At 41.4% G+C, this 27,368-nt stretch overlaps 1 protein-coding gene across 2 annotated transcripts in view; it reads left to right on the top strand.

Annotated features, from left to right (window-relative positions):
* Positions 1-27,368, top strand: part of LOC143775732 (mucosa-associated lymphoid tissue lymphoma translocation protein 1-like) — a 64,306-nt gene that overhangs the window by 13,189 nt on the left and 23,749 nt on the right. For both annotated transcript variants that reach the window (XM_077264222.1, XM_077264221.1), the window contains exons 2-9: positions 1,341-1,439; positions 7,085-7,203; positions 8,039-8,192; positions 8,322-8,500; positions 12,376-12,472; positions 12,554-12,601; positions 25,157-25,183; positions 26,488-26,691. In XM_077264222.1, coding sequence (XP_077120337.1) covers positions 1,430-1,439; positions 7,085-7,203; positions 8,039-8,192; positions 8,322-8,500; positions 12,376-12,472; positions 12,554-12,601; positions 25,157-25,183; positions 26,488-26,691 — 838 coding nt within the window. In that variant the 5' untranslated portion in view covers positions 1,341-1,429. The remainder of the gene's footprint in view (positions 1-1,340; positions 1,440-7,084; positions 7,204-8,038; positions 8,193-8,321; positions 8,501-12,375; positions 12,473-12,553; positions 12,602-25,156; positions 25,184-26,487; positions 26,692-27,368) is intronic.

Genomic DNA, 27,368 nt, shown 5'->3' on the forward strand with positions numbered 1-27,368 from the left:
GTCTAACCTCCTGCATGATTAGAAAAGAGATTAGAGCACAGATGACTTTAGCTCTGTCGCATTACAATCCCTTTTATCTGTTCCCCTCCTCTCATAGCACTGTAAGCAGCCTGTGGGGCCAAAATGTGCTACCATGTCTTGCAAGGTCTCTGGACATCATTGTGCACATCTGTGATAATCTTAATATCTGATGATTTTGACAATTTGCTTTGCAAGTGCATTCAGCCTGGCAGAACATTCCTCAGATAACCATTAATTATCTCATTGATACCATGCCAAGGCATGCGGGTGCTTGTATTTCTGCGCATGTCGCTCTTGCTGGATACTGAATTATTCAATATTTTTGCAAATTTTGTTTCCATTTGCATATCGATAATATGTCTATCAATCCTGTGATTTCCATAATTCCACAACTTTTCCTTCATGATGTTTCATTTTCAATGTTGAGGAGTGTATATAGAGAACAGACATTAAAGTGAAGCAAAAGATTTATTCATTGAATTAAACATAAACCACAAAGGAGTTTGGGAATATATACTGCTAAATCAACATCTGTGACGTCCAATAAAAAATTATATTGTTGTATTGTGTTGGGAAGAAAAATCGATGTAAATACTTCTACTTCCTAAAATGTACAAAAGTATTATAGGAGTGATGCTTTTTATATTAACTAACCAGAAAATATATATTTGCAAGCTTTCAGAACAGGGGCTCCTTCTTCAGGCAGGTTTACAAGTGAATTAATAAGATAAGAGCGCAACATTTAAGAGATATTACAACAGGACATTTATGGATGGGGTGATCATTCCTAAAGATAAGCCAAGGAAATTAAACTAAGGTTTTTGTTACAAATGTAGAGGTAGTAGGTGTGATGGCTTAGTGCTGGAGTCAGTCTGGTGGAGGTGTGAACTGTGCCCATGTAGCGACAGGGCTATAGAGTAAAATGGTGCCGGCAGAGCGAACGTGCGCTTTATTGCGCATCATTTTCTGGAGTATGCGTCTACTGGAGGTCGACACCCAGACGTAGTAGACTGCATATATAAGGCCACCCATACCACAGCTTTCTGCCTACGTTATATAGTGGCAAAGAGCTGCTAATCAGTGCTGGGGTTGTGGTTGGACTAGGAGGCATGAGGCCAGTTGTCCTTTACTTATGATCTCCTGCTGATATAACACTGATTGTATTGAAACAGCAAAACAATCTAATGAGTGACACATCGCTGTGAACAGGTGCTCTTCCACTACATCATAGTAATCTCAGATTACATAGAAAAAATCTGCTGACAGATTCCCTTTAATGCATTGTATGCTCTCTGATAACAGACCTCTTTTATCCCCAGCTACCCATTCTGATACAATGGAGAAATGCTTCGGAATGTTCCATCTGTGATGTTTCCCACATGTCCACAGGCTCTTCCAATGTATAACCATGCTGAAAGGTGAGAACAATATAATAAATAAAAACAATAATTGTATTGCTGGGTTTAGTTCATTCTGCATCTAAAAATCTGAATAAAAAGTGATCAAAAAATGTTTTGTACAACATAATGGTACTCGTTGCGCAAAAAATAAGCACATATACAGCTTTGTCAAGAATAAAAAAGTTACAGCTCTCAGAATTTGGAGGCAAATAAACACCCACTTTTTTTTATAAAAATGCATTTTTTATGTGTGATACCAAAAAAGCTATATAAATCTGGTATCACTGTGATCACATCGACCCAAAAAATAAAGCATCTTATCACTTATATCGCATGGTTAGCCACACACAAATAACAGTAAAAACTATTTTTGTACTGTTGTCCATTTGTTCACTCTGCCTCCCAAAAATCAGAATTAGGTTCACATTTATCCCGAAGTCTCCACTGAGCACTCAAATAAGGATTTCCATGTAAATCCCTAAAAACGCGATTCAGAAAAAAACCGTGACAGAACCACTCTATATATTGAAGAAGATGGCATCACTTTGGAAGCCATCTAGTCTCTGTCCCGGCCATTTTAGGTGTCTTTTTAGCTCACAAATGTGGTCGACCACTATTCTGCGAACACCTAAAAAGTCCAAAGTGTCTCGAATAGTGATTTCTCAGAGCATACTCAGGTGGTCTCTGAGTATTTTGGCGTGCGCAGAGATTTAGTTTGTCGATGCAGCTGCATGATTTGCAGCTGCTAGACAGCTTGAATACATGTGGGGATTGCCTGTTTGTTAGGGAATTCCCACATGTCTTCAAGCTGTCTAGCAGCCGCAAATCATGCAGCTGCATTGACATAAACTAAATCTCCGAGCATGCCAAAATACTCGGAGACCACTTGGGCATGCTCGGAGAAACTCAAGTAATGAGCATGCTCGCTCATCACTGGTCTCGATCTATCTCATTATAGGAATGGTTCCATCAGGGGTTTCTTCTGAGTCTCATTGTGTGGGATTTGCAAGGAAACTCCAACATAAGTGCTCAGTGTAGAACACAAGAATGTGATCCAGTCTTATTGTGGAACTGATCAAAAAATGTTATGTACCCCAAAATGTTATCAATAAAAACCATAACTTTTCTGGCACAAAACCAGCCCCCACTCAGGTCCGTCATCTGTCTCTGCAACTATTGGGGTTTTCCTGCGTTACTGATAGAACAAATTCTCTGGAAAAACGACACAGCTTCCACCCCTCAAATAAAATCTTGAATAATCTGCTCTCCCACATCCATATGCCCCCTCCTTCTGAGCCCCACTGTGCCTAAACCACAGTAAGTGGCGACATGTTTGGCATTATTGTAGTGGGGAGAAGGTAATTAACAACTTACGGGGTGCGTGTCTCCAGAAGCACAAGCAGCACACAATGTATGGGGGCATTACAGTATATGGGGGGCTCTACACTGTATGGGGCACAATGTATGGGCATTAAACTGGCATATTTGCAATTCTGGCGTGGATGCTACAAAATAGTCTCTGCAGATGTAGATTAATTAATTGAGAGGTGCAATTTCCAAAATGGGGTCACTTTTGGGGGTTTTCTGCTGTTCTGGCACCTTATAGGGTCTGAAAATGTCAGCCGCAACTATTCTAGGGCTCCACAAGCCAAAGTGCTCCTTCTCAACTGATCTCTGCTGTGTGCTCAAACAGTAGTGTACAACCACATATGGGGTACAGCCACGTTCAGTAAAATTGCATAACAAATTATGGGGTCAATTTTTGTCAATTACACCTTCCAAACACTAAAGAAGAAACTAGGTAACAAATTGTGGGGTCCGTTTTATTGTGCTAATTCTTGTAAAAGGGAAAAAATTGGGGCTAAAGAAACATTTTAAAGTAAAAATGACTATTTATTTTGTTTTAATTTGCATTTTTATTAATTCCTTTGTAGCACTTGAAGGGTTAAAAAAAAATACCTGACAGCAGTTTTGAAGTATTTGAGGGGTGCGCTTTTTAAAATATTATCACTTTTGGGAAGTCTTCAAAATATAGACCCCGCAATGTCCATATAAATCTAAATAGGTCCATAAAGAAACAGCTTTTGTAAATTTCTTGAAAAAAATTTGAAATTGCTGCTAAACTTTTAACCTTCTAACATCGCAACAACAAAAAAATCATGTTTGAAAAATTATATATATGTAAAGTAAATATATGGGAAATATTATTTATTAATTATTTTGTATAGCATGACTAACTGGCTTAATGATATAAAGATTGAAAGTTTGAAAATTGTGAATTATTAAATATTTTGCAAACATTCGGATGTTTTCACAAATAAACACAAAACCTATCAACCTAAATTTACCACTAACATAAAGTGCAATGTGTCACAAAAAAAACAGTTATACGTTGAAGTGTTCCAGAGTGATACTAAAGTATCAAATAATAATAATAATTATTACCAAATAAAGTGATACTAGTCAGATTTCAAAAATTTGGCCTGGTCATTAAGGTTAAAATTTGCTCAGTCACTAAGGTGTTAATGAATTGCCAATTAATTTTTGGATGAATGTATCATTTCCTAGATGTAGGGTTTTATAAAGCCCTTGTTTTAATTTTGATTTTATGGAAGCCTGATGAGGACCATGGGTTGTGGGCGCGTTTGTATGTTGAACAATAAATGAATTTACCAGATGGTGATTTAGTTATCATCACCTTTAGACCTGCACATTCATGATTCTACTTGCACAGCATTTAAAAGGTGCATTTTTCATAAAAGCCCTTATTGTGCATCATATGAGGTTGTATTGGACCTGGGGGTCCAGTACAGTGAGAAGCACGGTGGATTTTGCGTAGGTTTCCTTCGGGTTCTCCGGTTTCCTCCCACACTCCAAAGACATACTGATAGGGAATCTAAATTGTGAACCCCAATGGAGACAGTGATAATACGCTGTGTAAAGCATTGTGGAATATAATAGTGCTATATAATGGTACGTTCACATTTGCGTTGTGCGCCGCAGCGTCGGCGCCGCAACGCACAACGCAAACCGAAACGCAGCAAAACACATGCACAATGCTGCGTTTTGCGCCGCATGCGTCCTTTTTTTCATTGTTTTTTGACGCAGCAAAAATGCAACTTGCTGCGTCCTCTGCGCCCAGACGCGGGCGCCGCAGGGACGCATGCGGCGCAAAACGCAAGTGCGACGCATGTCCATGCGCCCCCATGTTAAATATAGGGGCGCATGACGCATGCGGCGACGCTGCGGCGCCCGACGCTGCGGCGCACACCGCAAATGTGAACGTAGGGTTAGCAAAGCATAATAATACTTGGTCTATTTTTGAGTTTTTTTACAATCAAATCTGTTGGCTTCATGTAGCAGTGAATTTTTTTTGTATTGTGCCCAAAGGAAAACATCTCAAGGTGAGAACCTAGAATATTTCTCTGCTAACTAGATAGATGTGTTTTAGAAGTTCTCGCACCAGCAAGCCAGCCTTCCTTTCTTCCTTTTCTTCCTTCCTTTCTTTCTCTTTTAAAGAATCAAATGGAGAATGCATGGAAACATTTAAGCACTGTCCGTGCTAAACAGCATTGATTGTTTTTATATCCTCATCTGCCTCTTTAATTTGCTTCTGTAGAGAAGAAAGAGTGGGTTGAAAAGCAGGACACAAGTTATTTCTGTTTATAAATAATTAGATTTTATTTACCAATACATAATTAAGGAGACAAAAACAAGGTACGGTACATATAATTGTATTCATAAAATGTATATTGGGTACATATAGAAGTTAGGAAATAGATCCCAAGGAATATAGGTTGATAATTGGGTCAGGGTACTATTAAGGTGATAATATCAAACATACCACAATATATGTTCAAGTATGGCCATATAAAACAAATTATATCTATTCATGTTAAAAGTAATAATATAAGACAAGGTTCAATGCATCAATGCTGCCTATGTATTGGACAACATATAAAGTAGCACTGGTATAATAAGTCATTTACCATGAATATTATCTAAAATCATTTGAAAAGGATTATACTCAGAAAAAGTATATTTGACAAGAGTGTATTAATAACAGGTATTTACCAATTGTACACTGCTCAAAAAAATAAAGCTAACACTAAAATCCCACATTCTAGATATCACTGAATGAAATATTCCAGTTGTAAATCTTTATTCATTACATAGTGGAATGTGTTGAGAACAATAAAATCTAAAAATGATTAGCGAAATCACAACTAATATCCCACGGAGGTCTGGAGTTGGAATGATGCTCAAAATCAAAGTGGAAAATGAAGTTACAGGCTGGTCCAACTTCAGTGGCAATGCCTCAAGACAAGGAAATGATGCTCAGTAGTGTGTGTCGCCCCCACGTGCCTGTATGATCTCTCTACAACACCTGGGCATGCTCTTGATGAGGCGGCAGATGGTCTCCTGAGTGTCAATCCTGGTGTTCTGTGGCAAATGCCAAGCATCATGCACGGTGTTCGGCTGTGAGCACAACCCCCATCTGTGGATGTCGGCCGCTCAGACCATCCTCATGGAGTTGGTTTCTAACCATTTGTGCAGACACATGCACATTTATGGCCTGCTGGAGGTCATTTTTCAGGGCTCTGGCAGTGCTCTTCCTGTTCCTCCTTGCACAAAGGCTGAGGTAGTGGTCCTGCTGCGGGGTTGTTGCCCTCCTACGGCCCCCTCCACGTCTCCTGGTAGCGCCTCCAGCCTCTGGACAGACACAGCAAACCTTGCCACAGCTCACATTGATGTGGCATCCTGGCTGAGCTGCACTACCTGAGTCACTTGTGTGGGTTGTAGAGAAAGTCTCATGCTACCACGAGTGTGAAAGCACAACCAACATTCAAAAGTGACCAAAACATCAGCCGGAAAGCATTGGTACTGAGATGTGGTCTGTGGTCCCCACCTGCAGAGCCACTCCTTTATTGAGTGTGCCTTGATAATTGCCAATAATTTCCATCTGTTGTCTATTCCATTTGCACAACAGCATGTGAAATTGATTGTCAAACAGTGTTGCTTCCTAGGTGGACAGTTTGATTTCACAGAAGTTTGATTTACTTGGAGTTACATTCTGTTGTGTAAGAGTTCCCTTTATTTTTTTGAGCAGTGTATATTTCCTGCCTGTACCTCGGCCGTGATCCCTAACATGCGTTTCGCGTTCTTTTCGCTTCCTCAGGGGGCTATTTACTGATTTCTATATGTACCCATTATACCTTTTATGAATGCAATTATATGTACCTTGTTTCTGTCTCTTTAATTCTGTACTCATAAATAAAATGTAATCTTTTAGCAATACAGACTATAGTCCTGCCTATTTTGCATGCTATGTTGAGTCGCTTACATATGGGTACACTATAATAAGATGTGGAACTGGTACTTTTTCAAAACTGTTTATAAATACGGTAATGTAACAATTTAGGGGAATGTTACTTAATAAGAAGAATTTTAGTTTTTGGACTCTTAAATTGGTTGGGTTACATGTACCACATTACTGGCATACGATAATAACTGATTCAATCTATATCTAGTACACAGACATGTCTGAAAGAGATAACACACTGAAACATTATGTCTTATCAATGATATGATATTTTAAGAATGACTGATTTCTAAGATATCGGTAAGTGGAAATAACACAACTTCTGCATTTTTTTGCATAGATATCCGAATCACAGAGCAGCCGGTGTGTGCCTGTGTTCCTTTGGACTTTCCCCTCACCCTGTGCTGCAAGGCCCAGGGTCCTACACTGCTGTATTATCAGTGGTTCATGCAGTCGGAGGTAATTTCAACACATTTGCTTGCATAAATAGCATACAATGTATATTTATAGAAAGTTAACCTCATGGAACAAGCATGTGTCAAACATACTTCCTTTTTCACTAGCTTATCTGAAACAAAAATAGATTTTCTCCCCTGTGAAAGTGCTACATTCACATTTCAGAATTATGACCATACAAGCAAGACGAGTGGAAGTTAAAATGCAAGTTCCCTTTAACTCTAGGCATAAAAGGTTTTATACCTGTCCGTTAAAAAAAAAAATGTAAGGTGTTAATGATTTTTTTTTTGAGGCTGAAGAAACTTATATAGATTACTATGACTTCAATTATCTAATAGTTTCCAGTGATTGTAGCTGATGTCTTCATACCAGAATTATGGGCTGTAATCAGAATAATTTATTATGGTTTTCCAATGTGTCCATAAAAAAATATTATTTGTCCTTGATTTTTTGCTGTACAGAAAAAACAAAAGTCAAGTTGCCAATCCTGTATGTGTCTTTCTAGTTATCTATCGAGCCATAGACATAAACCATTTTAATCTATCTCTCCACATTTATATTTTGGATTTTTTTCTTACCAAAGTGACTCCCTATAGAGATAACTTTAAGAAATAAAATGTATTATTTTTATTCGGTGATGTACAAAGTTGGCTAACTTTTCTTTATTTTTGCATATTTGGGGCCCAGAAAAGTCTTTAACTGTTAAACTCCTTGGCGACATGAGACAAACTGTCCAAGTGCCAAATGAATAGATATATACAATATATGTGTATTGAGCCCACAACGTATGTACAAGGTTACGGTATATCCCTACTAACATAAACTCCTTCTTCCCCAGTCCACATGTCAGGAAATCCCAGGGGCGACACAGCCTGATCTGCACATTCATGCCAGGCAAACAAAATTGTACATCTGTCGAATAAATGACAAAAACCACCGCATTTTATTCAGCAACTGGGTGAAGGTGAAAGTCCTGAAGAACATTCCTGCTGGTAAGACAGTAGAAGAGTTCCCGTCAATCCTATGGTCTCAGTTATTTCACACATTTATAGGATGCTTGATTTGGGCTTGACAATTTACAGGGTAAAGTGACTATAGAATTTGTGCTTGTTCTGTTTTAGGAGCCGTTCTTCCTAGCTGGAATGGTGCACCCATTATTGTTACGGAACCAGTCTCTGCACATGTGAAATCCAGTACCGCAGTGCGTCTTTGCTGCTATGCTCTGGGATTCCCTGCCCCAGAATACCAGTGGTATCACAATGGGCTTTGTCTGCCCCATAGAAACGAGAAGGAGATCAAGGTGCGAATTTGAAATGATATATTTCAATGAGAGCAATAAGTTTTAGAGCGTTTGTCCAGCACTTTCATTGAAACTATGAGGTTGAGGAAGTTTACATGATGGACTTTACATCTTCAATGAGATGATCACACAGCATGTAATAAATAGATGGCAAGCCGGAAAAGACATTTATTGTGTAACTGATAGGTGATAACCCTGTAAACATGATGTAGATTAGTGGGGTCTGGGTCCTGAATCCCCCCACTGATAGCTTGCACGCACTCATTTCTGCAGGCAACAGTATACAGATCTATTGATGTACTATCGATCACGTACACCTCTCTCTGCACTCATGTTACAATTGAGTGCTGTTGTAATAATTATAGGGGATAACTCAGGAGACTCTTTGCGTGGAACAAGACAACTACAGGACACAGTTTTATAAGTGGTAGAGTCTATATTATCACACGGTGATTCAAACAGGTGCAGAGAGAAACTCAAGTCCACAACACTTGGAGTAAATATTAAATGCAGCTCAGCAGTCTATAGGAAACTTCAGAGGAAAATGCAATCACGCAGAAAGTCTATGAAGCACAATTATTCTTGAGGATACTTGACACAAATAAGTCCTTGCTTAGTCCAAAACACATATAGATATGCTTATAAGGCAGTTATAATAATAATAATATCTTAGCTCTACCAGGGAGGCCAGGGTAATAGTCTCAGGTTCTTGCAGAGCAGCAAACAGCTTACATGTCCAGCAAATGCAGATGGAAATAAACACGAGCAGCAGATGAAGGAGGATTACTGGAACTGGTGTATGCAGCAGGAACTCAGAGCAGAGTAGCAGGATCACCACACAGGTTAACAGGAGCAGGTATATAGCCAGGGAGTCACCAGAGTCTGGAGCTGGATGCAAGGCAGAATACTCTAGCACAGACTGAAGGCTGGGGTGGAGTTTTATAGCAGGAAGACCCAGTGCACATGAGACCAAAGACGCCATCTTGGAAAAGGGCAGTAATGCACAAAAGGTAATAAAAAATGTTCAGAGTCCTGACAGCTGTTGATTGCATAAGTGAGTGCTTCTGAGCAGCCTTTTGAGACACCCCCACCAATCTGCATCATAGAAGTTATAACATATGTAAGAAGATGGAAGTGTTGCCCACATGACCTCTTGATAATATGTGTATTATTATAATGCATTTGAATGTGTAATGTGTTTAGTGACAAATGTTATTAGTAATAGAGTTGTGGTCTACCCAGCATTAGGGAGTTAATAGGGACAGTTAGGATTCAAATTGGGACTAGTCCAGAGTGGGAGGGGCTAAAGTGAAGGGATAAATGGAGTTTTCTATTTGGAAGGCATACAAGGCCTAGCATACAGCAAAGGCAGCCCTAAGGTCTGACCAGCCAGCAAAGCCTCATGAAGTGGGTGTGCTTGAAGTAAACGGAGACCAAGACAACAGATAGCATGATCCAGTGTAGAGACAAGAAAAAGTGATAGGCGGAGTAAGTGATTTATTGGAGATGTGATTTGGGGCAGAAGGTCCCAAGTTTGCAAGCCAGAGAGGTGACGGAACGCATCAGAGCAGAAAATGAGTGACAATGAGAGTGCGAAAACATGAAATAAAATTTTAACTACCAATTTTATTAGATAAATGTAAAATATTTGAAAAAAAACATACATAGCTGGGTCCTGAAAGAAATGATCTTTAAATTTAATGCTATAACGTGTGATTTACTTTCCACATATTGATAGAAAGATAAGAAACCTGACAAAAGAATGTCTAATGCTTTTCTTTATATAAGCCTTGATATATAGCAATCAAAATGTTGAGCGTCAACCAGGGGACTATAATTTGCATATATATATATATATATATATATATATATATATATATATATATATATATATATATATATATATATATATATCACTATATATCAGGCTCAAGAATATCCATGTATTTTGCACTATCCATCTTCCTCTCAACTCGGATTATTTTCCTTGTCCTTGCTGCTGAAAAACATCCCCACAGCATGATGCTGCCACCACCATGTTTCACTATGGGGATAGTGTTCTTGGGGTGATGACCTTTGTTGGTTTGGCACCAGACATAGCATTTCCCATGGTGGCCAAAAAGTTCAATTTTGGTCTCATCTGACCACAGCATCTTCCTCCATACATTTGTGGAGTCTCTCACATATATTTTTGCAAACTCAAAACAAGCCTTACAATTCTTGTGTGCAATTAAATGCTTTTTTTCTGCCTACTCTTCCCTCTATGGAGTGTACAGCTTATTGTGGTCATATGGACAGATATTCCAGTCTCTACTTGAGAACTCTACAGCTTCTTCAGGGTTAGCGTTGGTCTCTGTGCTGCCTCTCTGATTAATGCCCTCTTTGCTCGGGCTGAGAGTTTTGGTGTGCGGGCCTCTCTTGGCAGGTTTGTTGTGGTACAATGTTCTTTCCATTTGATGATAACGGATTTTATGGTGCTCCGGTGGTTCATTAGAGATTCTGATATTGTTTTATAACCCAGCCCTGAGTTGTACTTCTAAACAACTATTGTCCATGACTTGTTTGGAGATCTCCTCGGTCTTCATGATGTTGTTTGGTTAGTGGTGCCTCTTACTTAATGGTTTGCAGCCTCTGTGGCCTTTCAGAAAAGATGTGCATACACTGACAGACCATATGACACTTAGATTGCAGACAGGTGGGCTTCCGTTCACTAAGTATGTGACTTATGAAAGTAATTGCTTTCACCAGAATTGTTTAGGGGTGGCAAAAGGGGTGAATACATATGCACATGCCAATTTTTAGTTATTTGAGCTCATAAATTTAATTGATGCCTATATTTTCTCACTTCACTTTACCAATGTAGGCTATTTAGTGCTGATGCATCACACACAAATTGGATTACAAAAATATTTACACACAGGTTGTAATGTAACAAAATAGGCAAACAGCCAAGATGGGTGAATACATTATAAAGCAACTGTATTCCTCACTACATTGTTATTCAGTAAAAGAGTTTATTTTTTAATTGTTGTTCTCGTTTATTGAATTTGACAAGAACTGGTTCTTGCCAGCCAAAGTCACCGGCATCATGCGGCCTACAAGGGCGTAGCGCCCCCATAGCTAAAGTCCACACAGCCATCCAGGATCCCCACTTTCAGGTAGCATGCTGGGACGCGGAAGACAAGTACCTCGCCAAGGCCACCATCCTGCATCACGTTACACATATATGTAAAAAAGATATACAATTATAGGTACAGCAAAAAGCCGGCGGCAACTTGTATATAGTATCAAAGAATAATTACGGTACAATGTGTTATAGTAGTAACATGATACATAATAACAAGAACCGTAACAATTGGTTACATAATTAACATAAATCATATAGAAAAGAAGGTGTAAATAACCACATCATCTTTGGAGTAAAAGATAAACTTTATTGATTAAATCATAAAAAGTACATACAAAACGAACCAAAAACTGGTACACATACCAGAAAAGGTTCAGTAACTACAAAGTATAGCATATTTGGTCTGAAGAAATAGCTAAATTGAAATAATCATATGGGAAGTTATATAGGACCAATATAGGCTAAATAGTAAAGTGCAATAGCATTCAATACACACAATGGTCTATATTTCATATGGATCCCCATTTAAGGGTTCATACTAAAAATGAACAGAACCAAAAGGTACAGAATGATAGATAACATGATTACATTACCAAAACTGGAGTTTAGGACCAAGTGTTCTGAAGCAAGTTTCGGCACCAAAGCCTTTTTCCCGGTGTCCCCTGAAGAAGCCAAATGAAAAATGGTATCTGCATATTCACAGCTGCTAGTATGCAAACATAACGTTGATGTGTATATTTCATTGTAGATCAAATCACTAAGGCAAAGGGATACTGGAAACTACCTATGCCATGTGTCAAATCCACATGGAGAAATTTGGAGTGAACCAGCTGAACTAGCAATAGGTAAATCGTCTTTTACTTGAATTTGAGTTGTATGATGCAAGGTTATGTCATTTTTTCACAGTACCATTTCCTGTATTTCAGAAGATGCCATCATTCTGCAAGCTTCTCCACAGCCTTCAATATGTCCAGGTAGTAAATATACAGTATGTGACGTGATTAAGTTATTCTCAAACAGATTATATAGCGATTCAAGCCCTTGATGCCCATGGTATAACTATGTGTATTATTAAAGGTTCTATAATGTATTTATTTGTCAGTGATCATGTGCGCAGAGCAGTAATTCCCATGAAGTACGGAATGATTAATTCGCTACTTTACATGAAAGATTTACTGACCATACTCAAATTTGGACTGTACATACTTTGGGTCATGAGAAGTGAGAGTGCAATGAACCTCAGCAACAGCGGCGAGAAACATCATTGCACGCCTTTCTGCGCATCGGTAGTTTATACGCCGACTTGTCGCCCCCTCGGTCGTCTTCACTATGACATAGACTTGCTGCAATCCTTTCTGCGCGTCGGTAGTTTATATATGGTGTTCTCGCCGACTTGTCACCCCCCTCGGTCGTCTTCACTATGACATAGACTTGCTGCAATCCTTTCTGCGCATCGGTAGTTTATACGTGGTGCTCTCGCCGACTTGTCACCCCCTGGGTCGTCTTCACTATGACATAGACTTGCTGCAATCCTTTCTGCACGTCGGTAGTTTATACGTGGTGCTCTCGCTGACTTGTCGCCCCCTGGGTCGTCTTCACTATGACATAGACTTGCTGCAATCCTTTCTGCACATCGGTAGTTTATACATGGTGCTCTCGCCGACTTGTCGCCCCCTGGGTCATCTTCACTATGACATAGACTTGCTGCAATCCTTTCTGCACGTTGGTAGTTTATACATGGTGCTCTCGCCGACTTGTCGCCCCCTGGGTCGTCTTCACTATGACATAGACTTGCTGCAATCCTTTCTGCACATCGGTAGTTTATACGTGGTGCTCTCGCCGACTTGTCGCCCCCTGGGTTGTCTTCACTATGACATAGACTTGCTGCAATCCTTTCTGCATGTCGGTAGTTTATACATGGTGCTCTCGCCGACTTGTCGCCCCTCGGTCATCTTCACTATGACATAGACTTGCTGCAATCCTTTCTGCACGTCGGTAGTTTATACGTGGTGCTCTCGCCGACTTGTCGCCCCCTGGGTCGTCTTCACTATGACATAGACTTGCTGCAATCCTTTCTGCACGTCTGTAATTTATACGTGGTGCTCTCGCCGACTTGTCGCCCCCTGGGTCGTCTTCACTATGACATAGACTTGCTGCAATCCTTTCTGCACATCGGTAGTTTATACATGGTGCTCTCGCTGACTTGTCGCCCCCTGGGTCGTCTTCACTATGACATAGACTTGCTGCAATCCTTTCTGCACATCGGTAGTTTATACATGGTGCTCTCGCCGACTTGTCGCCCCCTGGGTCATCTTCACTATGACATAGACTTGCTGCAATCCTTTCTGCACGTCGGTAGTTTATACATGGTGCTCTCGCCGACTTGTCGCCCCCTGGGTCGTCTTCACTATGACATAGACTTGCTGCAATCCTTTCTGCACATCGGTAGTTTATACGTGGTGCTCTCGCCGACTTGTCGCCCCCTGGGTTGTCTTCACTATGACATAGACTTGCTGCAATCCTTTCTGCATGTCGGTAGTTTATACATGGTGCTCTCGCCGACTTGTCGCCCCTCGGTCATCTTCACTATGACATAGACTTGCTGCAATCCTTTCTGCACGTCGGTAGTTTATACGTGGTGCTCTCGCCGACTTGTCGCCCCCTGGGTCGTCTTCACTATGACATAGACTTGCTGCAATCCTTTCTGCACGTCGGTAATTTATACGTGGTGCTCTCGCCGACTTGTCGCCCCCTGGGTCGTCTTCACTATGACATAGACTTGCTGCAATCCTTTCTGCACATCGGTAGTTTATACATGGTGCTCTCGCCGACTTGTCGCCCCCTGGGTCGTCTTCACTATGACATAGACTTGCTGCAATCCTTTCTGCACGTCGGTAGTTTATACGTGGTGCTCTCGCCGACTTGTCGCCCCTCGGTCGTCTTCACTACGACATAGACTTGCTGCAATCCTTTCTGCACATCGGTAGTTTATACATGGTGCTCTCGCCGACTTGTTGCCTCTCGGTCGTCTTCACTATGACATAGACTTGCTGCAATCCTTTCTGCGCGTCGGTAGTTTATATGTGGTATTTGCATTTCACTTCTGCCGAATTTCTACTTCATTTGTTAAAAATGTACAGATCCAATTTGGAGGAGGGTGTTTTCATTGTGAAAACTTATTATAAAACAGAGTTCCTAAAATGAATTTCTAAAGAAGTTTGAAAACTGCTGTCCAAACCATGAATTTAGTAATTGGCGAATAAGCTGGAACGTACAGGAACATTATTGGTTAGCCATAATGGAGGACATTTTCTTTCGGACCATTTGAAGGGTCGGGTGTACAGTAACACGCCACGAACGTTACAGGCATTCTGAGAGAATGTACAGTGATAAATTCAGGCTATGACCCCAGACATCCTGCAGAACACATTTAACAGCACGTGCAGGTGTGCTTAGATGTGAATGGTAGACATTTTCAACACCTGCTTAAAAACATCAGTCTCTCATGAACCAAGTCCAAATTTCAGTACGATAGATCGTCTCTTTTAGGCTAGTTTCACATTAGCGTTTAAATCCGCAGTGTTTAAAACGCATCCGCAAGTGGTGGAAAAACCGCATATAAACGCGTACAAACGCGGCGTTTTTAGACGCATGCGGGATCGCATGCGGTTAAAAAAACGCCGCGTTTATATGCGTTTTTTTCTGCGTTTGCTTTTTTGGTGCGCATGATGAGAAATTTCACAAGAGAAAAATCAAGATAACCAGACACCGCCAATGGGACTACAGAGGGTGTGTATTAGGGAATCTCTATATATAGACCCTAGGGCTACTGAAATCTTAACAGTTTGCTACTGTATCCTGTGTCATGATGGATCTTCGCATGGAGAGCTTTTATTTCAACCTGGATTTAAGCATCAAGCTTTTTCTTGCCTGTGCTTTTGCTTGGGAGCAAGACAGATATCGCGAAAGATGGAGAAGGAGACAACGTAGGCGTTTTTGGAGACACCCCATTATCGAACTACGTGAGAGCCGTGGAGCCTATCACACGCTCTATGCCGAGCTTAATGCCAACCTGGAGAAATTCCAGGAATACACAAGGATGTCGCAAGACTTGTTCCGGGATTTGCTTGCTCGTGTCCAAGGAGCCATACGGCGACAGGACACCCAGCTACGTAGAGCTATTCCACCGGAGGAACGTCTGCTGGTTACATTAAGGTACGTTCCAAAAAAACCAATGAAAGTCCAAATTTTTTGTTTTCTGACATGTATTTTTTGGGTATTTTCCTTTCTTTCTTTAGTGTAACCACACCATAAGTAGAATAGATTGTAATGTTTCTTGGGTTTGTTTTACAGATTTCTGGCAACCGGAGAGAGTTTATCATCCCTCCACTTCCAATACCGGCTTGGAATATCCACCCTGTCCGGAATAGTTGCGGACACCTGTCGGGCTTTGTGGAATGTACTCCGGGATGAGTTTATACCCCTACCCACCATCGACATGTGGCTTGAAATTGCAGAAAAATTCTGGAGTGTTTGTGATTTCCCCAACTGTTTAGGAGCGGTGGATGGAAAGCACATCCGCATTATTAAACCTGCCAGAACAGGATCGGAGTATTTCAATTATAAAAAATATTTTTCTGTTGTGCTCATGGCAATAGCTGATGCGAGCTGTCGCTTCATCGCCGTGGACATTGGAGCTTTTGGTCGTGGCAATGATTCACAAACTTTCAAGAACTCGGATATGGGCCGCCGTGTGTATGGCAAAAATTTCAATTTTCCCCCGCCACAACCTCTCCCCAACACTCAAGGTCCACCGATGCCATTTGTTATGGTTGGGGATGAGGCCTTTCAGATGTGTGAAAACCTACTGAAGCCCTATTCCAGTCGGGACTTGAACCACACTAGAAGGATCTTTAACTACAGACTGACCAGGGCCCGAAGAACAGTAGAGTGTACCTTTGGCATTCTGGTCGCTAAATGGCGCATTCTTGCATCAGCCATAAATCTGAAAGTGGAAACAGTTGACGAGGTGGTCAAAGCTTGTGTGGTTCTGCATAATTATATAATGGCTAAGGAGCAACCCAACATTGAACTGGATGAACCAGTTGCACACCCACTGCCCGATTTCCAGCATCACCCGCTGCGGTCAACTGCGGCAGTTGGTCACATGCGGGACCAATTTGCTGCTTTTTTGATTCAGATATTGGACGCGTGTCATGGCAGGACGATGTTGTGTAAATGTCCTGTTGTATACATCTGTACCATTAATTTTCTGATATGAAAATAATATTTCTCATTAATAAACTTTAGTTTTGTTTGTGTTGACCGTGTTTTTCCTCTACAAACCAAGGCTGTCCTAAAACTGGCAGTATTTGGTCTGTATTTAACCCCTTCATGACCTTGGGTTTTTTCGTTTTTCCGTGTTCGTTTTTCACTCCCCTCCTTCCCAGAGCCATAACTTTTTTATTTTTCCGTCAATTTGGCCATATGAGGACTTATTTTTTGCAGGACGAGTTGTACTTTTAAACGACATCATTGGTTTTACCATGTCGTGTACTAGAAAATGGGAAAAAAATTCCAAGTGCGGTGAAATTGCAAAAAAAGTGCAATCCCACACTTGTTTTTTGCTTGGCTTTTTTGCTAGGTTCACTAAATGCTAAAACTGACCTACCATTATGATTCTCCAGGTCACTATGAGTTCATAGACACCTAACATGACTAGGTTATTTTTTACCTAAGTGGTGAAAAAAATTCCAAACTTTGATAAAAAAAAAAATTGCGCCATTTTCCGATACTCGTAGTGTCTCCATTTTTCATGATCTGGGGTCGGTTGAGGGCTTATTTTTTGCGTGCCGAGCTAGCGTTTTTAATTATACCATTTCGGTGCAGATACGTTCTTTTGATCGCCCGTTATTCCATTTTAATGCAATGTCACGGCGACCAAAAAAACGTAATTCTGGCGTTTTGATTTTTTTTCTCGTTACGCCGTTTAGCGATCAGGTTAATGCTTTTTTTTTATTGATAGATCGGGCGATTCTGAACGCGGCAATACCAAATATGTGTAGGTTTGATTTTTTTTTATTGATTTATTTTGATTGGGGCGAAAGGGGGGTGATTTAACCCCTTTCTGCCAGCTGACGGAATAGTACGTCAGCTGGCAGAACCCCCGCTTTAAGGTGGGCTCCGGCGGCGAGCCCACCTTAAAGCCGCGACATGTCAGCTGTTTTGTACAGCTGACATGTGCGCGCAATGAGCGCGAGCGGAATCGCGATCCGCCCGCGCCCATTAACTAGTTAAATGCCGCTGTCAAACGCAGACAGCGGCATTTAACTACCGCATCCGGCCGGGCGGCCGGATATGAGCGCATCGCCGACCCCCGTCACATGATCGGAGGTCGGCGATGCTTCTAAATGGTAACCATAGAGGTCCATGAGACCTCTATGGTTACTGATCCTCGGCAGCTGTGAGCGCCCCCCTGTGGTCGGCGCTCACAGCACACCTGTAATTCTGCTGTGTAGCAGCGATCTTATGATCGCTGCTACATAGCAGAGCCGATCAGGTTGTGCCTGCTTCTAGCCTCCCATGGAGGCTATAGAAGCATGGCAAAAGTGAAAAAAAAAAGTAAAAAAAATGTGAAAAAAATAAAAAAAATATAAAAGTTTAAATCACCCCCCTTTCGCCCCAATCAAAATAAATCAATAAAAAAAATCAAACCTACACATATTTGGTATCGCCGTGTTCAGAATCGCCCGATCTAGCAATAAAAGAAAAGCATTAACCTAATCGCTAAATGGCGTAATGAGAAAAAAAATCGAAACGCCAGAATTACGTTTTTTTGGTCGCCGCAATATTGCATTAAAATGCAATAACGGGCGATCGAAAGAACGTATCTGCACCAAAATGCTATCATTAAAAATGCCAGCTCGGCACGCAAAAAATAAGCCCTCACCTGACCCCAGATCACGAAAAATAAAGACGCTACGAGTATCGGAATATGGTGCAATTTTTTTTTATTTTTTTTTTGCAAAGTTTGGAATTTTTTTTCACCACTTAGATGAAAAATAACCTAGTCATGTTAGGTGTCTATGAACTCGTAGTGACCTGGAGAATCATAATGGCAGGTCAGTTTTAGCATTTAGTGAACCTAGCAAAATAGCGAAGCAAAAAACAAGTGTGGGATTGCACTTTTTTTGCAATTTCACTGCACTTGGAATTTTTTTCCCGTTTTCTAGTACACGACATGGTAAAACCAATGATGTCGTTCAAAAGTACAACTCGTCCCGCAAAAAATAAGCCCTCACATGGCCAAATTGACGGAAAAATAAAAAAGTTATGGCTCTGGGAAGGAGGGGAGCGAAAAACGAAAATGAAAAAACGGAAAAAGCTCCGGGGTGAAGGGGTTAAACTTTTATTTTTTTTTTATTTTTTTCACATTTTTTTAACTTTTTTTTGTAACTTTTGCCATGGACCTCTATGGTTACAATATACAAGCATCGCCGACCTCTGATCATGTGACGGGGGTCGGCGATGCGCTCATATCCGGCCTCCCGGCCGGATGCGGTGGTTAAATGCCGCTGTCTGTGTTTGACAGCGGCATTTAACTAGTTAATACCGGCGGGTGAATCGCGATTTCACCCGCCGCTATTGCGGGCACATGTCAGCTGTTCAAAACAGCTGACATGTCCCGGCTTTGATGCGGGTTCACCGCGGAGCCCTGCATCAAAGCAGGGGAGCTGACCTCGGACGGTATAGTACGTCCGAGGTCAGTAAGGGGTTAATATCAGTTTTTGTAATCCAAAACCAGGAGTGGGTGATAAAGGCAGAGGTGCTAGTTATTATGTTAATATCATAATTTACCTCTAATTGTTCCACTCCTTGTTTTGGCTTACAAATACTGATATAAAACACTGGCCACATACTGCTAGTGTTATGGCAATCATGTTGCTTTATTGGTAAGCTTGTTGACGTCATTGCGTCCTGATTCTGTTCTGCTGTATCCATTGGACACAGACTGAAGAGACAATGACTGTCACACTATCTATACTCATCAAGTCAGGTGTCAGAAATAATGAATTCATGATGCACATATAACAGCCTCATGAATTCACCATTTCTGACACCTGTGCAGGTGAGCATAGATATGCAGTGTGTGACCACCATCGTCCCTTCAATTTGTGTGTAATAGATTATGTACACAGAAGAGAAAATGGTGGTTATGCAAGGCAGTTCTCTACTCACCAGGTCAGGTGTCCTAACTAATGAGCTTTTTGACACCTGACCTGTTCAGTAGAGGTCTGCACTGTATTTCTACCATTTTCTCTTCAGACTGCCACACTAGTAACAGACAAGAAGAGATTATGGAGATAACACATCTAATATTTTGGGCCCACCTCATATCTGTATACTAAAGACACACAAACCTGCAGTCTTTTTTTTATTTATAACTACTGGAGATATGATGTGGGCCAAAAAGTAAGTGTAAGTGTGCGAAGTTTCGTGGCGCATGGTGTGTGTTGCCGGCGGCGGAAGACGCAATAAACCAAACATAATTGTGGCAAATCAAATTGTTTTTATTTTTTAACAACCAAAAAATTTATTTACTGCGCCGGCTTGGGGTAGAGTGATGTAAACGGGGGGTGTGAAGCACTGAGGCCTGGCTAACCGTGGATGACGCAGAGGTGGCAGGAGAAGGGGCAATGAAACTAGAAGAGTCTGGAAGTTCGGGGATGGGGCTTGACACATGAGAGGCTTGAGACGCACTGGAAGGGTGAGACAAACCTGACATTACAGACACATTGGGAGGTGAAGGGGGAGGAATGCTAAGAGTCCTCTGTTTTTTTTTGTGTGTTTTTTTTTGGTTTGCCTGGTTGTGGGAGGTCTTAGTGGGCTCATATGGCGTGGCGTGGTGGTGGGTGACCTGTTAGGGTCCGGCTGCACCGTGTCAGAGTCCATAGTGCTCGTAGATCGTGCAGCCATGCCAGAGTTCATAGTGCTCGTAGAGCGTGCAGCCATGCCAGAGTCCATAGTGCTCATAGAGCGTGCAGCCATGCCAGAGTCCATAGTGCTCATAGAGCGTGCAGCCATGCCAGAGTCCATAGTGCTCATAGAGCGTGCAGCCACGCCAGAGTCCAGAGTGCTCGTAGAGCATGCAGCCACGCCAGAGTCCATAGTGCTCATAGAGCGTGCTGCCATGCCAGAGTCCATAGCGCTTGTAGAGTGGAAGGCCATGCCAGGGTCCTGCTGCATCGTGGTGGTGGCGGTACGGAAGTCCATGCCAGGGTCCTGCTGCATCGTGGTGGTGGCGGTACGGAAGGCCATGCCAGGGTCCTGCTGCATCGTGGTGGTGGCGGAGGATGTCCAAACAGGAGCAGCGGATGTCATGGTGGTCGTGGTGGGATGTCCAACTGCACTCGGCATGGTGGTGGTGCTGTAGTGGTGTCCGGCTGTGGAAGGAATTGAGGTGGCCGTGCAATGGGATGCAGCAGAGGTCGGCATTGAGGTCAATCGTGACAGTGAAGGCACAGGTGGATATGCCGCCACTGTCTGCTGGAAATACCGACTCTGCTGCATAGCCTGCACGTAAGCAGCATTGCAGGCCTGCATGACACTCAGCTGGAGATCAGGAGTAAGGTGTTCCGACATGCCCTGCTCAATTTGGTTAAAAAAATGATGTGCTGGCCTCTGGAGGTCGGCTTTCACTTGATCAAGGCTTTTGCTGACCTCCTGGATACGTGCATTCAAGAGGTTATGTGAAACATCCATTCGGTCACCCAAAGCCTTGATTGCTTCGTGTAAAACCGAGCTCAAGTGCAAAAACTTGGGCATGAGTGACCTGTCCGAAGCCCGCTGCCGGGAGGAGCCCCCAAAAAAAAGGAGCAGTGGAAGAGGACTGCGAAAGGGGAAGACCTCATGGACCAGCTCCCTGGTCTCCAGTTAGTGTGGAAGGCCCACTTGCTGCTGCGCTGCTGGATGGCTGGGACGGGTCCGTGGCTGTCGGATGAAGGACCGCTCCAGAACCTGGGCCAACAGTAGTGCTGTATGTGCTGTGAAAAAATGAAAAAGAAAATTAATATCAAATATTTACCAGAAGCAAAATTCTGTGGAATATAAAAATACAGATTATGACAATACAATACAACCTGATGCACGTGATAAATACTTACGTTCTCTGGGCAAGGACCGGTCTTAAAAATGCCAGAACTCGATGGTATTTGTATCGTCTGATCCTTGCTCCTGAACCACTGGGAACACGGCTCTCTTGACGCAGGTCCTTGTTGAAGCGGTCCTTCATCGAACGCCAACATGTTTTGACTTTGGATACTGTTAAAAAAAAAAATGTGGTCAGAAAAAGGACTTTTAGCCGTGCTCACACAACTGTGTGTGCTGAGAGAAACTCCTGAGAGTTTCTTTCATCACACACAGTCGAGTGAGCACGGCCAAGGTCTCTGCTACTTCATACTGCAGTGCAATACTTACCAAATGCATTTCGGACCCGTGTTGGGGCGTTGTCTCAGCCATCCCACATCGCTTGGGCCACCTCAATCCATAAGCGCCGGATCGTGACGTTGTTTGAGAGCAGTGGATCCCGGGTGTCCCACAATGGGACTCGCTCCTGGACGAGGGAGATGAGGAGGTCATTCTCGATTAGATCCTCTTCCCGTTGTGAAACCTACAAATTAAATAAAGTCATTAAAGTTTCCTCAATTAACGTAAGGAAAAGAAAGAAAAAAGATGATGAGAAATGTCATGAATAGGAAAGTCAACATACAAAAGGATTCCAGAAGAAAAAAGTAAAGAAATACGAATAGAAAGAAAGAAAGTTTCAAGAATATTCAACTGAGGATACAGTAAACAGTCAGCCTTGTATACGTACCCGCTGCCATCTTTCCACCGGACCTTGACTCCGCTGCTCCTGCCCTGTCTCTGCCGCAGTAGAAGAGCTCTAAAAAAAAGGAAAAATCAAATTGTCACATGTGTCGATGTGAGTGAATACTTACCAATCTGACGAGGCAAGTACTCACCTCACTGACATGCTCCACTTCCGACTGTCCTGGGCGAAACTCCTCATGCGATGATTCCGAAGAAGAAGACATTCTGATGCATGTAGAAAGAAAGAAATGGCAGAAATTAGGACATGTAGAGAAAGAAAATAGAAAATAAAGGCATTGGCTAGGATATACTCACATTGTTCAGAGGCTTGTTTGCTCCAAGGTGCTGGGGTCTGTCTGCTCTGCTTGGCTGTCTGCTGAGAAGTGACCAGCAACTGTCCACTCCCTCCCTTTATCACCTTGATGGTGGGAGGTGGCTTATCAGTGTCTAGACATGTTTTTCCCTATTGAAACGCATGCGTTCATGAACGCAACCAAACGCATGTACTTATAAACGCATGCGTTCATATAGACAGCAATGCGTTTTTTTGCCGAAATCCTTGCGCAATCGACCACATGCGTTTGCCGGCGGCAAAATGACGCCTCTAAAAATTACTACATGTTGCATTTCCACGCCAAGCCGCAAGCGACGAGACGACGCATGCGTCGTCAACCGCGGCAAAACGCGAACAAATAAAAACACATGCGTCCTTAATGTTAAATATAGGAATACACAACGCATGCGGATATATGCGGTACAAATGCTGCGGACACAACCGCAAATGTGAAACCAGCCTTAGAAGTTTTAGAAGTGGTCAATATGGAAACCTAATCCACATTTTCTGGGGTTGTCCCAAAATAAAAACCTCTCTGGAGAATAATTTCTTATTAACAACATTTTAAAAACAAATAATTTTAATCTTAGTCCTCAATTGGCTCTCCTATCCTTAAATACAGAACAGATTGATTCTTCACAGAGACAAATCATAATCCACTTACTATTGGTCACAACATTTTTTATACAGGAAAGAAATATATCTTGGTACCGTGTTAGCCAGTAGATAGAAAAATATTTAGAATTGAGAGTCCTCAGTGGTTGATACCTTTTAATGGCTAACTGAAAAGATGGTAACAAATTGCAAGCTTTCGAGACTACACAGGTCTCTTCATCAGGCAAAGATTAAAAGAAATTCTGAAGAATCACATATTTATGCACAACATAGTATAGAAAAAAAAATGGAAAGACCCTGATATCCCTTCTATGAAGGATGTCATTGACAGAATGAATTTGCATAAGTCATTTGAATATAAATTAGCACAAGTTAATACCTGCTCAGATATGCTCAGATTAATTCTTAAGAAAATGGAATAGATGGTCAGAATCGTTTCCTTAAATGTTTATGCATTTATTTTTAATTGTAATTCTCTGAGATATTCCATTAAGGTTGGAAATATTAACAGATTTAATTTAATAAAAGTATCCTCTATCTTTTTTCCCCCTCCACTTTTGTCTTACCCCTCCCAACCAATTATTTCCTATTTCCCCAGTTTGTTATATTAAAATGTTAATAAAATTCTTTGAAAAAGTTACAGCAATTTTTCTGGGTAAAGTAGCGAGCGAGTGAATCTCCATGTATATTTTTTCAATTTGTGTTTCAATTCCTCAACATTTTATTCAGATATATTGCTAATATTGACTGAGAAGGTTTTTCGCTGATATTTACAAGCTACAACCTTGTACATAGCGAGTTCTGCCTTTAGCTGAATTGTTTCCAGTCTCCTGTGAGCTAAACACATCCATAGTTGTCAACATTTCAGGGAACAATTACATCCAGCCACCAAGCCCTCCTAAGAATGCCCCCTCCCAGTGTAGAACACGCATTTACATAAATCCCAAGCCAGGAGTCCTGGAAAATCTGGCACATCAGGCAAATACTGCATGCTCTTCCAAATTTGCTATAGTGTATCAGACTGTTCAGTGTACAGAACTTTTCCCAGACTGGATACAATTGTATCCATGTCAACACTGAGAACAGAACTAGATATGATTAAACACTGTAACTTGAAAATGTCTGGCACCAAAAAGGCAGATATTTTGTTGCATGGCATTTTTTTTAGAAAAATTTGCAAAGTTTTGTTATTTCATACCACTCTTAACACATTTCAAATGCAGTAGGGACATGGGTGAAATTAGCTATGGAAAAAAATCCAGACTGAATTTAAAGGAAATCTGTCACAAGGTCTCTGAGAGCACCATAAAGTAGGGACAGAGACCCTGATTCCAGCGATGTGTCACTTACTGGACTGCTTGGTGTAGTTTAGATAAAATCACTGTTGTATCAGCAGGAGATTATTATTATCGTTAGAGGAGTAGTAAACTTGCTGCCATGTAGTCCTCCAAATTCATGTGCTCTGTATAACCCCGCCCCCACCACTGATTAGCAGCTTTCTGTGTATGGGATGAAAGCTGCCAATCAGTGTTGTGGGCGGGGTTATACAGAGCTCAGCATTCAGAGAACTGCAGCAGAGAAAACAGTGATTGTGTCAAATGTGACAGGTCCTCTTTAACAAAGTTGCTCTAGTACTATAACGTATGTGATAGCCATAAATGTGGATAAGTGGATTCTCATGCAGATAAATAATGTTGTTCTGTCTTTACAGGACCAACTCCTAGACATAGGTACTATGGTGAGTACTATTCTCCACAGCTTTGACATATGCACTTATTCTTTGATAATCATGCAAATGACTAATTTCTTATTTGCATTTAAACCTACTGAATCATCAGTGAAGCAACTGAAAATGAATAAAGTTGCTGAGGTATAAAGGGAATGTGTCATCAGAAAATTACCTCTTGCTTAAATCAGAATTTATTTTTTGGGTTAAATGTACAGTATATATATATATTTTAGTTTTCATATCGCTGATTGATTTTAGCTTCACATTTCCTGTTCTTCACAGAAGACTTTTCAGCAATCATATTAACATCACAGACAGGGATACAATAAAAATAGCACCTCTATATACAGTGGATAACACAGGATCCTACAATTACAATCTGTGATGTTACAGCTCGCCTTCTACTCCTTCCTTCACAATGACCTTTGTCCAGAGCAGGCATGCTCTTTACAATTTCCATATAACTAAGTAGTGTCTGAGTCAGCCTATTGTGTCTAATGTTTGTGGCTTTCCTGAAAGAACAGAAAGAATACATTTAAATTAGGTATATTGATAAGATTGAATACTGTTAGATTTCTGAAAAAGAAAAAATATGTATTACAAAGAAAACCTAAAAAACATTGAACATGAAAGTCTGTTTTAAACAATAGGTCATTTCTGATAAATTTAATTTAAAGGGAACCTGTCATCAGTTTTAGCTAATATAAGATACGGCCACCACCTTTCAGGGCTGATATACAGCATTCTATAATGCTGTATATCTGCCCCCAACCAGACTTGGAAGAACTGAAAAATAAGTTTTATTATACTCACCTGCAGGGCGGACTGGTCCGAGGGGTGTCACTGGTCTTGGTCCGGCGCCTCCCATCTTCTTATGATTGTCGCCTCCCTGCTTGCTTCTTGTGGATGATGCATCCCTTTGTCATCCACACAGTCTGTGTGAATGATGCAGGGTCGCGTCATCCACAAGAAGCAAGAAGGAGGGCGGCATCGCAAGAAGATGGGAGGCGCCAGACCAAGACCAGCGCCACCCCTCGGACCGGACCGCCTCACAGGGGAGCATAATAAAAGTTATTTTTCAGTTCTTCCAGGTCAGGTTGGGGGCAGATATACAGCATTATAGAATGCTGTATATCAGCCCTGAAAGGTGATGGCAGTATCTTATATCGGCCAAAACTGCTGACCTGTTCACTTTAAGGGACTAACCCACAGTACACTGTAATTCCCTAAATAATCTATATTATAGCAATAAAACTATCTGCCATTTTAGTCAATATTATTAAAGCTCATATGGATTCTTTGTGACTTTACAGCGACTGGAAAAGTAGCGTTATTGATCGGCAACAATGGTTACTTAAATCACCCCAATCTGCTCGCCCCTATGGTGGATGTGTTTGAGCTGTCTGTCCTTCTCAGAAGACTGGGCTTCTGTGTGATTTCACTTGTGGACGTGACCCGTGAAGAAATGTTGGTATCTATTAGACAGTTTCTACAGCTTCTGGATAAAGGTGTATATGGTGAGTTTGTAGCTTATGAATTGCAATGGTGATCAGGGCTGTGGAGTCGGAGTCGGTGTACATTTTGGTATAACATGGACCAACTCCAACTCCTAAAATGTATAATAAACTGGGTACAATGCAGGATGTGCTGTAAATGTTTTCAGAAGAATTTAGGAAAGTTATGAAATGTCCTATAAATGTCTGTTCCTGATCTCAGGATCTCGGCTTCTAGTTGAGATGAATCTGTGCTGCACTTTATGTACATGCTCAGTAGTGAGGCCGTGCTGTGGGGTCGGAGTCAGGGAAATTGAGGAGTCGGAGGTTTGGCTTACCGACTCCACAGCCCGGAGAGAGCCTATCACTTTCATTAACAGTCATTGGTCATAAAGAAAGATTGTTACTAAGAAAAAATTATTTATTAGGAAGAAATAAAGTTTTTCTCTTACATGATGCTGGTTACAAATAGAGAACCACTCTAACTCTGTCCTGACTTTTCATAGCCTGTCCTGGTGTGGATATATATCTCCCTTCCAGGAACATTTGCATCATTAGCTAATAATACACAGAATTAGCTACTGCCAGTCCTCAGTGACTTTGTCTGAAGGTCAAGGAAGGGTGCTCAGTATAGAACTACCAATATGATCTGTGTTCCTTTCTTATTCTTCTTTGCTTTAAACAGACATAAAAATGTTTGT

Source organism: Ranitomeya variabilis, chromosome 5 (assembly GCF_051348905.1).
Source record: "Ranitomeya variabilis isolate aRanVar5 chromosome 5, aRanVar5.hap1, whole genome shotgun sequence".
Taxonomy (NCBI): Eukaryota; Metazoa; Chordata; class Amphibia; order Anura; family Dendrobatidae; genus Ranitomeya; species Ranitomeya variabilis.